Source organism: Rhinichthys klamathensis, unplaced genomic scaffold, assembly GCF_029890125.1.
Source record: "Rhinichthys klamathensis goyatoka isolate OS25496 unplaced genomic scaffold, OSU_Roscu_1.1 h1tg000049l_1, whole genome shotgun sequence".
Classification (NCBI taxonomy): Eukaryota; Metazoa; Chordata; class Actinopteri; order Cypriniformes; family Leuciscidae; genus Rhinichthys; species Rhinichthys klamathensis.
Genome location: NW_026606595.1, coordinates 934,414 through 948,308, shown reverse-complemented (window position 1 = coordinate 948,308; position 13,895 = coordinate 934,414). Strand labels below are relative to the sequence as shown.

At 44.1% G+C, this 13,895-nt stretch overlaps 1 protein-coding gene across 1 annotated transcript in view; it reads right to left on the bottom strand.

Moving 5' to 3' along the window:
- The window catches only part of LOC130082695 (membrane-spanning 4-domains subfamily A member 4A-like), a 42,732-nt gene extending 39,257 nt beyond the window's left edge, over positions 1–3,475 (bottom strand). Inside the window, exons 1-2 of the mRNA XM_056247551.1 lie at positions 3,380–3,475; positions 3,124–3,188 (exon numbers count right to left, since the gene is read on the bottom strand). Coding sequence (XP_056103526.1) covers positions 3,124–3,188; positions 3,380–3,475 — 161 coding nt within the window. The remainder of the gene's footprint in view (positions 1–3,123; positions 3,189–3,379) is intronic.
- Between the last annotated feature and the right edge of the window lie 10,420 nt (positions 3,476–13,895).

Genomic DNA, 13,895 nt, shown 5'->3' with positions numbered 1-13,895 from the left:
CCAGAGGAGATCAGATGTGCTGGACCAGCTTCCAGAGGAGATCAGATGTGCTGGAAGCAGAAGAGATCAGATGTGCTGGACCAGCTTCCAGAGGAGATCAGATGTGCTGGACCAGCTTCCAGAGGAGATCAGATGTGCTTGAACAGCTTCCAGAGGAGATCAGATGTGCTGGAACAGCTTCCAGAGGAGATCAGATGTGCTGGACCAGCTTCCAGAGGAGATCAGATGTGCTTGAACAGCTTCCAGAGGAGATCAGATGTGCTGGAACAGCTTCCGGAGGAGATCAGATGTGCTGGAACAGCTTCTGGAGGAGATCAGATGAGCTGGAACAGCTTCCAGAGGAGATCAGATGTGCTGAACCAGCTTCCAGAGGAGATCAGATGTGCTGAACCAGCTTCCAGAGGAGATCAGATGTGCTGGAACAGCTTCCAAAGGAGATCAGATGTGCTGGACCAGCTTCCAGAGGAGATCAGATGTGCTGGACCAGCTTCTAGAGGAGATCAGATGTGCTGGACCAGCTTCCAGAGGAGATCAGATGTGCTGGACCAGCTTCCAGAGGAGATCAGATGTGCTGGACCAGCTTCTAGAGGAGATCAGATGTGCTGGACCAGCTTCCAGAGGAGATCAGATGTGCTGGACCAGCTTCCAGAGGAGATCAGATGTGCTGGACCAGCTTCCAGAGGAGATCAGATGTGCTTGAACAGCTTCCAGAGGAGATCAGATGTGCTGGAACAGCTTCCGGAGGAGATCAGATGTGCTGGAACAGCTTCTGGAGGAGATCAGATGAGCTGGAACAGCTTCCAGAGGAGATCAGATGTGCTGAACCAGCTTCCAGAGGAGATCAGATGTGCTGAACCAGCTTCCAGAGGAGATCAGATGTGCTGGAACAGCTTCCAAAGGAGATCAGATGAGCTGGACCAGCTTCCGGAGGAGATCAGATGTGCTGGAACAGCTTCCAGAGGAGATCAGATGTGCTGGAACAGCTTCCAGAGGAGATCAGATGTGCTGGACCAGCTTCTAGAGGAGATCAGATGTGCTGGACCAGCTTCCAGAGGAGATCAGATGTGCTGGACCAGCTTCCAGAGGAGATCAGATGTGCTGGACCAGCTTCCAGAGGAGATCAGATGTGCTGGAACAGCTTCCAGAGGAGATCAGATGTGCTGGACCAGCTTCCAGAGGAGATCAGATGTGCTCCTAGAGTCACATTCACATCCAGACTCAGAACACTTCTGTTTAGCTGTGCATTTACTGAATGAGCACTGTGCCATTCTGCGTCTGACTGATTACACTGTATTTTACTTTCTTTTTTTATTCTAAACTGTTTTAATTATTCTTATTTCTTTTGGTTATTTTAATTTATTTTATGTAAAGCACTTTGAAATACCATTGTGTATAAAATGTGCTATATAAATAAACTTGCCTTGCCTTGCCTAAAAAGAATGGCATTTACGCTAATCTTAGTCTTTCTGTTTATTCCGAGGTTAACTTTAATCAGCCGGATCTGGGCCGTATCCAGATCAGATGGAGGACCTGCGCCTAGACACGACCAGAACGCATCCCTGAAGTGTCAGCAGAGATTGTGTCAACTAGACTCTCCCCTGTAAGGCCTCATCGACACGACAGCCATCGGCACTGATCCTCAACAAACTCGTCTCCATACCGGCGTGACTCCGATCTTCAAGCAGATGAACTGGATAAATATTCTGAATGTTCTGATCCAATCTGACGTCTGACCAGTAATGCTGCCTGAATCATAATCACACACTGTTGGCTCGTTGGCCAGAGGAGAACTGAGCTACTGAGTCTGGGTTCTCACAAGGGTTTTCTCTCCATTCTGCCCTGATGGAGTTTTGGTTCCACTGTCGACTTTTTTGCCTTTCTTCGCCTTCGTCGCCATTGGCTTTTGGCTTGATTACTTGGGGACATTTAATTTAATATTCAACAATATTATTGATCTGCCTGCATTGACACCATTATATGAGAACTGAACTGAGCTGGATGATGACATCACGTTTTTCTCCAGAGTGGCTATATAAATTAACTAAATTATTATTATTATTTTTGTTACTTTTTTTTACAACAAAATTAATCATCAATGAGCTTACTTAAGCTGGACGGTGAAGCTATTTTCTTCTGGAAACAAACTTTGTTGCATTATTTTCCTGTTATCTCTGTAAAGCTGCTTTGAAACACTCTGTATTGTAAAAAGCACTATATAAATAAAGGTGACTTGACTTGACTACGCTTTAGAGCTCTACTGCCCCCAGATGGCACATTATAGACAACACTAATGTTTTCACCTTGTTTACTTTATATATATAAAAATATATATATACTGTGCCAAATCTTGCTTCAGTTCTCATTTAGAGGGCATGTTGTTCATGCTGTTCTGTTGCTGATGAAAGTAAAAAAAAATTATCATACATGTCTCATTCAGTGTTATATTTATAAATGTGCTTGAAACAAATGACACATTTATTTATGATATAACTTACTGTCCACACAAGCCTTCTCCCTTTCTGCAACATAAATTAATCTAAATGAAGGATGATAGTCTGTTTCACCAATTTTCTATCAAAAATAAAGTTTACAATCACAGAGTTTCAGAGGGGTTTTTTTTATTCAAGTGTTCAACAGTTCACAATTTTTTTTTAAACTTTCAAAATCAAATGTCAAATATTCAATTGCTCAAGTCTTCAAGTTTCGACTTTCATGTCTAAGGTTTCGAGTTTCAGGTGCAAGTCTTAGGTTTCATGTCCCTGTTTACTACCAGGAAACAACAAGAGGAGTCTGAAGCAGGTAAGCTAACTAAAGCAATGAATTTAATGATCACAGGAGAACTCCAAAAGGAGGAATCTACCTGGTGTCTGAAGTACGTTTCATGGTTGATCAGCTCCAGTCAGAGGTTCAGCAGGACATCAAAGCTGTTCAACACGCATTCCAAACAAGCCATGATCAGATAACTTCATAACTCCAACAATGTGTTACTCAAACTGACACATGTCTCACCAGTTTAAAAGAGTTGAAAAGTGAAGTGGAGAAAGGATTTCAAAGTGTCAAAGAAAGTGCAGATCAACAAAAGTTAAGTCTATTGACACCACCAGATCCCAGCACCACCCGTACTTCATCCCTGCCATCAGATTCTGCTCCAATAACTCCTTTAACTTCTTCAACTCCTCTTTTAACATCTGTGGTGAAAAGCGACCATATCAAATTAACTTTCCCCACAATTGTAAGGCCTTCAGACGATGCAGACCCCCTACTGTACCGAACCAAATGTAAGGATTTTTTGCCTCTACATCCCCTGACAGATGCAGACATCCTGGTTGAATGGGCCCTAAACATCTATCCACATTACAAAGACCCTCCTCAAACCAACCTGCTGAGAAAATCCCAGTTCAATGTTGGAGATGTAGAGGACAGCATCCACCAGGCAAATGTCCACACTATACCTCTCCACAGTCACCTCAGACATTGGTCCACAGTATTCTATCAGCAGCAAGCATCCTTATCACCCCAGTCAGGTGGTCACCCTTCCAACAACTCTGTTGCTGCATCAAAAATTAATGTCACAATCAGCAACCAAGAAAACCTCCTCCTCATCTACAAGCTCTAATGAACGTGTTACAATCCCTCAACAACTAGTTGTCCCCCTTTGTATAGATGCCTGTTTAGGTAAGGCCATTGTGGACACTGGTGCAAGCTACACACTCATCAATGAGAATCTTATGAGGCAGCCTACATCCCCAGACCAGATCCAATCGTGGTCCCGTGGTCCTCTTTATCTGGCAAATGGAAAAGCAGAGATTCCATAAGGATGGCTAAATACCACAATTCATTTACACGACCAAGCCTTCACTTTACCTGCTGCTGTACTTATATCCCAAGTCCTAGCCTATGCTGTAGTCTTGGGGTTGGACTTTATCTTCTTCAGTGGGCTGAAACTCAATGTTGTTGATCAGAAATACTCCTTCAAGCTTGATCCTTCAAAAGAGTACCCCTTTCATCCAGGAAGTCCAAATGTACTTTGTACAAACTTAAGAAAGCCACACAAAACCTTTCCTTGATGACTTCTGTTCCACCTCTATCATCGCCATTGCAAATTCAACAACTTGACAGTATTGATAAAAAGACATTCTATTTTAAAAAAATTCTATTATATAGAAACTCCAGACATTTTATTTTTTATAAAAAATGCTGCTCAATTACCCTTTGATGGTAAGCTACAGTTACTCCAAATCCTGAAAGGCAGCCCTCAGGTATGTACTCTCCATACTGGACGTACTGAGGTTCTCCAACACCGCATCTAAAGCACCAGTCAAGTACCCATCAAACAATGACCATACCGTTTGTCTCCCATAAAGCAACTTGCACTGGATGAGCAACTTGATGATATGTTGAGGCAAGGAATGGTTGAACCACCCCACTCTGGTTGGGCATCACCGGTGTCCTTAGTACCTAAAAAAGACAAAAAATGTAGATTCTGTGTGGATTACAGAAAGGTTCATTCTGAAGGTTAAGAAAACCTCCTCAGTTGACCAGGAAATACTGAGTTCTGGGTCTCAGATGTTTTCTGGGATCCCTCACCAGAACTAACTCAGCCACAATTAAGTCCTTCAAATAAATCAGCCCAAACCATTTTATAATGACAGGGGTCTCACACAATATCAATTCAAACTTCAATATAAAAAAATACTTAAAATATATAAACATATGAAATCACATTTACCATTAAGCAAAAATGAAAATAAACTTAAACACACCAAAATATACTTTCTGCATAACACATTCAAATTAACAAACGACCCAGACAAATATGGACCCACAATCTACATTTCCCAATTCAGAAAGTGACGCTTACCCTCTTCCCAATATCACAGATATTCTGGAATCCCTCTCTGGGGCAGCCATCTTCTCTACTATTGATCTCAACAGTTGATATTGGCATGTTTCAAGTTCAAGTTCAACTTTGTATTTATTTATATAGCACATTTAAAAACAGCAAACACATTTAAAAACAGTAAACCAAATGCTGGGAGTCGACATCATGGGCCCTTTGCCATGTAGCACAAACCGAAATGAATACCTGCTGGTCTTTGTTGACTATTATTCCTGATGGGTTGAGTTGTTCCCCATTCATAGTGCCACAGCCCAGAATGTTGCCTCCATCTTCAGAAAAGACATCCTGACAAGATGAGGTGTACGTGACTTCTTTATCTCAGACAGAGGTGCTCAGTTTGTCTAATCTATATTCAGAGAGTTGTGTGAGAATTGGAGTATTACTCCTAAATTAACTACAGCTTAACATCCACAAACTAACATGCCGGAAAGACTAAATCGAATTCTAAAGAGCATGATGGCAGCCTATGTGGATGACAACCATCATAGGTGGGACCAGTTCTTACCAGAATTCAGAATCGCCCTTAATTCAGATGTTCAAGAATATTATCACATGAAATTCATGCGATGACATCTCAGATCATGATCTAGTCTCGTGTAAACTTAATTTAGCCAAGGCTGCAAAACCGACTCCGTGTTACAAATATGTTAGACCTATCACTTCTGCCACTAAAGAAAAGCAAATTAATAATCTTCCTGATCAGTTTCATCATCTCAGCATCCCAGATAGCTTAGAAGAACTCGATATTGCGACAGAAACTTTACTTTACAACGAGAATGAAAACAAAACTAGAGGCATTTCACATTTCACATTTCATGGAAGGAGAGCTCGATTGCATACAGAGAGGCTTTAAAAGCTGCTAGATCTGCTTATTTTTCAACCCTATTAGAAGAAAATAAACAAACCCCTAGGTATTTATTTGAAACAGTGGCTAAACTAATGAAAAATAAAGCTTCAACCCCAGACGTTTCCAAGCAGCACAACAGTAATGACTTTATGACCTTCTTTACTTACAAGTTTGATAATATCAGGGAGAAAATTATAACTATGCAACCGTCTACTACAGTATCGCATCAGGGAGTGCATTGTAGTCTCTCTGACGAAAAATTCGATTAATTTATTGCTAGGAGATGAAGAATTGTTTAAACTTGTTAAATCATCTAAATCGACAACATGTATGTTAGACCCTATACCGACTAAGCTACTGAAAGAGATGCTTCCAGAGGTCATATATCTTCTTCTTAATATCATTAATTCATCTTTGTCTCTAGGATACGTACCAAAAACTTTTAAGCTGGCTATGATTAAACCACTTGTTAAAAAAACGCAACTTGATCCTACAAAATTAGTCAATTACAGGACGATCTCGAATCTGCTTTTTTTGTCAAAGATATTAGAAAAGGCAGTATCTTCACAACTGTGTTCCTTTCTAGAAAGAAATGATATCTGCGAGGATTTTCAGTCCGGATTTAGACCGTACCATAGCACTGAGACCGCTCTCATCAGAGTCACACATGATTTGCTCTTATCATCCGATCGTGGTTGTATCTCTCTATTAGTGTTACTCGATCTTAGTACTGCATTTGACACCATCGACCACAACATTCTTTTAAATAGACTCAAAAATGATTTTGGCATTTGTGGAATTGCACTAGCATGGTTAAAATCGAACTTATCTGACCGTTATCAGTTTGTAGCAGTAAATGAAGAGATGTCTTATCGATCACAAGTTCAGTATGGCGTACCACAAGGCTCAGTACTAGGACCTTTTCTGTTCACTCTGTACATGCTACCCTTAGCAGATATCTTTAGTAAGCATGGCATTAGTTTTCACTGTTATGCTAATGATACTCAGCTCTATATTTCTTCACTCCCTAACGAAACTTACCAATTCACAAAATTAACGGAATGCATAGCTGATATAAAAAACTGGATGACTAGCAATTTCCTACTACTAAATTCTGGGGGGAAAAAAGAGATTCTAATTATTGGACAAAAAACTTCCTCACGAAATAACTTAGAATACTGTCTAACACTTGATGGCTGCTCTGTCAAGTCTTCGTTGTCGGTTAGGAACCTGGGTGTGTGTATGTGTGTGTGTGTGTGTGTGTGTGTGTGTGTGCTCTTTGATACCAACCTTTCATTTGAAAGTCACGTGTCTAGTATCCGAAGGTGGCGCTGCTCGGCGGCTGACACGCACACGGGAGCTCTGACTGTTTGGTTAATGTTTGTTAGTACGTTGTTTTATTTTCTTTTGTTTTGTCTGTTAAAGTCTGTTAAAATTGCGGAACTTCTATGTTAATTCGGGTTTTTTGATTTGATTGGATTGCTTCGAATATAAACGCCGGCAATTGGATGTAAACAATCGACAGCAGCATGGCTTACTTGGAACTTTTCCTGGTGATCACTCTACTCTCTCTACTCCTGGCAAACGCTGAGCCATTTAAGATAACTTATGGCAGACATCAACTACTTCAGCTGGGCTTAGCAACGCAGCTGCAGTGGACACCTCTAACAGACTTTCCTTTGGAATGCCTACGTCCAACTGAACAGCGACTTGACAGGACAAAGAGAAAGCGTGGTTCGAGAGGAGGAATTAAACGCCGCGTTCGTGCAAGAAGATTTAAACCCCTACTTCCAACTATAGTCCTCTCTAATGTGAGATCGCTAAGGAACAAACTGGATGAACTCCATGCCTCTACGCCAGCGATTCCCAAACTGTGGTCCGCGGACCACCAGTGGTCCGTGAGGGTACTGCAGGTGGTCCGTGAAAAGGCTAAATAAAATATTAAATAATATATTTTTTTTACCTTCATTTTACCAGGAAATTCCCACAAAAAGTAAAAAGAATATGTAGGGCTATATTTATATAAAATGTAAATTAAATTGTCAAGTTATTGCGTGATTACTAAAATAGGCTAGTGGCGCTCGGCCGTGACATTCAAGCTCAGTGTCGTCAGAACCACAACATGGATCGGTGGATAGCTATGATAACAACAGGTTAGGTGAGCATTTATTTGTTTGTTTTTAATATAGGCCTATATTAGACAGACGATACAAAGAGGAAGGGAAAGATGTGGAGGGTGACAAAGGGGGATATTACGTTCATATCGGGCTGGCAAATAGACTCCAATGTCTTTTCCTTTTGACAACTTTATTTTATTTTTTAACCTGGAGTAACGTTAGGCCTACTGTGTTTTCATTAAATGTGTAAAGTTATAGGGCAGAGGCAAATGTTCTCATTATCACATCACATGCATAGCCTTTATAGGCAGTTTAGCCCTATATGAAACGAAATGTTTATAAATGGAATGAATAAGGCTTGTTATTATTTTAATTTCCAGATAACGTTAGTTTCTTGATCTCGTGTTTCTGAAATGTTTTGCGGATGTGCTGTTAAGTGGACAAACTCAAGCCTACTGTTTGAGGACTTGTAAAACTCTGAAGATTAACGTTAATAATAATCCCCTAAAATCGCCAAAGGTTTTGAAATGGCTCGGGCGCTTGAGTAAATAAATAAATTAAATTTGTGGCAGCGGTTGTGTGCAGTAAAAAAGTATTTAAACAAATTTGTTGTACTGATGTGATGACCAGTTATAGTTTTAGTGCTAGTTAGCCTATTTAGAGGTGTGGATTAATTCAGGTAGGACTGTGTAAGACCGTAAAACTTGTTGAAGAGACAATATCTGACCACATGGTCTATTGAGACAAAGGACCTTGGCAAATTAACATTTGGCTTCCCCCCTCTTCCCCGGAGACAAAGGTCTCACCTCTGAATCATCCTAATCTACATTTCTTCCCCTCATCCCCCACTCCTTCCCCTTCATACAGATCACCTAAAACACACATAAGAATATATGTATGGTTTGATGTGAATGATTATCATTGAGTATTATGTTTGGTATCATTTGAAATGTCTCAGGAATGAGTGGTACAAATGTCTCATTCCAAATAAGTAAAACAAAAGGTAATAAGGTTTTTTAGAAGTTTAGAGAAACTGGCACCAAGAAAGGTGGACAAATGGCCTTTCTCCCCTACCCCCCAAATAAGGTGTAACCTGAGTGCAAATTACCATTGAAAAGAAGTTCTGGCTATTTAATGGAATGCAGCAAGGAGTCGGGGCTTTTTCTGTATTTCAGATAGCCCGTGAGGTTTAGCTCATGTAGTTCATGTCGGGTTTGCATCTATTTCTCTAATCCTAAAACATTTGATGATTTGCATTGATTATCTTTCAATTGATTATGGAATTGTTAAAATACATTTACCTGACATAATAAATTGTTATATTTGATTATTCTAACAGACTTTGACTTTATTTTCATTGGAGTTAAAAGGAATAGTCAAACATTAACGTATATTTAATGATGCACAGATATCATTAAAAACACTTTCATTCTATGGAGTCAGATGAAACGAGTTAATACATAAGACAAAAAGTATTACATTTAATTATAAATCCCTCTGCCATTGGAAGAGACGGAACGCGCAATGAGACCTTCACCGCTAATTTGAATGCCGGCATTGGATCAAATTAGCAGGCCTTACAAATTGGTGACCCCGACGTGATCGCAACAGATGAATTCGCGAGCAACGTCTTTTCCAGCAAAGTATGGGGATTTTAAAATCAACATGAGGTTTGAACATCTTCACTTTCTTCTGCCGCTGTGGTAAGTCATTTTTTTCTTCCCTCTTGTGAAGTGTTGAGAAAATGTTGTTTGCATTGTTATGGGTAGCTATAGGAAAGCCCTTTGTTTAGTCCAGAACTGAAATACGTGAGGACGTGATAAGCGACAGCGCAGATGAAGAATGAAAACGTCTCAGGTTACTACTGTAACCATAGTTCCCTGAGAAAGGGAACGAGACGATGCGTCACTTGACGCTTTGGGAACGCCCCCAGCGTGCATGCGTCTGAGCATCAATGTCAACTAGTCCAATGGAAAGAATGAGCGTCACGGGCGGGTGACGTCATGACCAGGAAGGGATAAAGGCTCACCCGGTGAAACGCGGCATTAGCTTCAAAAAGTCGAAGCAAGCCGATCACAGGGAAGCAGGAAGTATGGCAGGGTGACGCATCGTCTCGTTCCCTTTCTCAGGGAACTATGGTTACAGTAGTAACCTGAGACGTTCCCTTTCGAGGGAACTCGCGATGCGTCACTTGACGCTTTGGGAACGAGAATACCCAAACCGCCAGAATTCCAAGTACCTGAGTGTCAGTCTGTTGGAACTAAGCACTAAGCACCTGAGAACCTGGGGCAGCATCCAGGTCCAAACTGTAAAACCTGACGAATGTGAGCGGTGAGGACCAGCCTGCCGCATCACAAACGTCTTGGAGGGAAACCCCAAATAACAAGGCTTTAGAGGCCGCCATACCCCTCGTTGAGTGAGCTCTGACCACCAAGGGACACGGATGGTCAGAGTACTCGTATGCAAGTGAAATAGCCTCGACTATCCACTTGCTAACCGTCTGTTTAGAAGCAGGAAGACCCTTCTTAGGTGATCCAAAGCAAATAAATAACTGGTCGGACTTCCTCATAGACGATGTCCGATGAACATAAGTATCCAGTGCTCGCACTGGACACAAGAGGTTCAGCCTTTCCTGGTCCGCAGATGTAAAAGGAGGAGGACAGAAAGCCTGCAGCACGATAGGCCTCGGAATCAAGGTCGGCACCTTAGGGACGTATCCCTGTTTTGGATATAAGAACGCCTTGACCATCCCCGGTGCAAATTCAAGGCAAGTGGGGGAAACCGAAAGGGCCTGAAGGTCTCCAACTCTCTTAAGGGACGAAATAGCTAGCAGAAAGATAGTCTTAAGGGTAAGAAATTTCTCTGAAACCGAATCTAAGGGCTCGAATGGAGCCCTAGACAGGCCTTCTAGTACTATTGCCAAATCCCAAGCTGGCACCCTAGTGCGAGTTGCAGGCCTCAGCCTCAATGTGCCACGAAGGAAACGTGTAATCAGGGGGTCTCGACCCAACGATGTACCCCCAACCAGGGCGTGGTAAGCCGCAATGGCCGCCACGTAAACCTTAAGTGTGGAAGGACATAAACCTGACGTAAAGCGCTCCTGCAAGAACTCGAGTACTGTGTTCACAGAACAGTTAACCGGATCCCACTGATGTCGGTGACACCATACAGAAAAAACTTTCCATTTCAGCGCATATAGTTTCCTAGTAGCTGGAGCTCTGGAGCTTAGGATGGTCTCAGCAGCCTCAGCTGAGAGACCACTCTCTATGAGTTGGGCCCCCTCAGAGGCCAAACCCACAGGATCCAAATCTCTGGTCGAGGGTGAAATATTGTGCCCCCGGCCTGAGACAGAAGGTCTCTCCTGATCGGGATCTCCAAGGGAGGACCGTCTAAGAGATGGATCAGGTCCGCAAACCAGATCTGACTCGGCCAGCGTGGTGCTACAAGCAGTAGGCTTATTCCGTACTGGCGGACTCGTTCCAGAACTCCTGGGAGCAGAGCAACAGGGGGAAATGCGTACAGACGTAGCCTCGGCCACGTCTGCACCATAGCATCCAGCCCCAGGGGGGCTGGGTGAGTAAGGGAGAACCAAAGTGGACAGTGCGTCGTGTGCTGAGACGCAAACAGATCCACCTCTGCTTGGCCGTAAAACTCCCAAATTTTTTCCACCGCCTCGGGGTGGAGTCTCCAGTCCCCTGGCCTCAGCTCCTGCCTCGACAGGATGTCTGCCCCCACATTCTGGTCCCCAGGAATATACACTGCCCTCAGGGAGAGTACCTTCCCCAGAGACCACAGGAGGATCTGGTGCGCCAGTTTGCAGAGCGGACGCGACCGCAGACCCCCCTGACGGTTCAGATAAGAGACCACTGATGTGTTGTCTGTTCGTACAAGCACATGATGGCCCCTCAGGTCTGGGAGAAACTGTCTCAACGCATTGAAGACAGCCATCATCTCCAGGCAATTGATGTGCCACGAAAGATGATGACTTTTCCACAGACCCTGAACCGAGCGGCCTTCCATTACCGCTCCCCAGCCGGTGAGGGAAGCATCTGTCGAGATCGTAACTCGATGGCAGAGAGCTCCCAACACCGGACCCTGGGTTAAGAACCAGTGTTTTTTCCATATAACCAAGGCACGAAGGCATCGCCGCGTGATCTTGATCATACGAAGTGGGTTTCCCCTCGGGGAGAACCCCCTGGTCCTGAGCCACCACTGCAAAGGTCTCATGTACAGCAGGCCAAAAGGAATCACGTTGGACGCTGCCGCCAAGAGACCCAACAGTCTCTCGAACTGTTTCACAGTGCGTGACTGGCCTAGCTTTAGCTCTTTGGTGGCTGTCAGGATAGCAGCTACACGAACGGGCGATAGAGTGGCCCGCATCGTCACTGAATCCCATACCACACCAAGGAAAGTGGTTCTCTGTACTGGAGAAAGAACACTCTTCTTGGCGTTGAGCCTCAACCCCAACATCTGCATATGGGCGAGAACGACACCTCGGTGCCGAACCGCCAACTGCTCTGATTCCGCCAGAATCAGCCAGTCGTCGATGTAGTTCAGAATACGTATGCCCTGAAGCCTGAGAGGGGCTAGAGCTGCATCCACGCATTTCGTGAACGTGCGGGGTGATAAAGCTAGACCGAAAGGAAGAACCCGATATTGGTATTCTTTGCCCCCGAAAGAAAACCTTAGGAACTTCCTGTGCTGAGGGAGGATGGAGACATGGAAGTAGGCGTCCTTCAGATCTATCGTGACAAACCAGTCCTCGGATCTGATTTGAGTCACGATCTGTTTGAGTGTCAGCATCTTGAACTTGAGTTTCTGTACTGAACGATTCAACAGACGAAGATCTAAAATGGGACGCAACCCCCCATCCTTTTTTGGAACAATGAAATAACGGCTGTAAAAACCCGACTCTCTGTCGGGTGAGTACACCTGTTCTATAGCTTCCTTTGCTAACAGGGCCTTTACCTCTTGCTCCATTACCAGAGCCTGCTCGGGATGCACCACTGTGGGCAGCACCCCGTTGTAACGAGGAGGACGAGAACCAAACTGGATTCTGTATCCTTTCTCTACAATCTGCAGGACCCAATGAGAAATATTCGGCAGAAGCTTCCACGCTGCCAGAAAATTTACTAAGGGAACCAGCCTCTCGAGGCTGGTCTCTGGTGTTATCGAGACAGCCAATTCCGGAGCCTGAAACATAATGGCAGGAACTACCTGAACTGGCCGCTCTAAGGCCCCCCTCAGAGGGCGCGAAACCGATGCTGTGCCGCAGCATAGCATCAGCGACTCGCTGGAGACCGCTGCGCCCTGAAGCACCAAGGGTGGCAGGGTTGGCAGAACGGTCTCGTGAGGACCCCGAAATGGAACGGGCACCGTATAATGAGGTGTACACCGCTCCACTTCGGTCGGGGCTGTCCTCACAGGCCTGATGCATGAACATCAGGACCTTTTTTTTTTTTTGAACCGAAGTCTTCTTCGCCTGAAGAACGGTCCTCAGATCCGGCTTCGACTTAGAAGACTTCGGTTGAGAGGGTTGCGTCCGTCTCCAGTCTCTACGTGGAGGTGCACGAGACGCAACACTCTCTTTCTGATGCACACGATATGATGAGCTCGACGGCTGGGGCTGCTCACGCCCAGCAGTCCCAGGGGGCTGGACCCGGCGAGGGAGAAACTTTTTAAAAACGTCCGCTTGCTTCTTTGACTCCTGAAATCTCTCGACGACCGCGTGGACTGCGTCGCCGAAGAGACCAGAAGGTTCAAGCGGAGCATCTAATAAAAAAGCTCGATCTTTTTCTTTAATATCAGACAGATTTAACCATAAATGTCTCTCAGTAGCTACCAAGGCTGCCATAGACCGCCCAATTGCTCTGGCGGTCTCCTTAGTAGCCCTGAGAGAAAGATCGGTAGCCCGACGAAGTTCACGAATATCGTCATGACTGACTCCCTCACTACTATCCAGATCCCCCAGCAGGTCAGCTTGATAAGCCTGGAGCACTGCCATAGTATGCAGACATGCTCCAGCTTGACC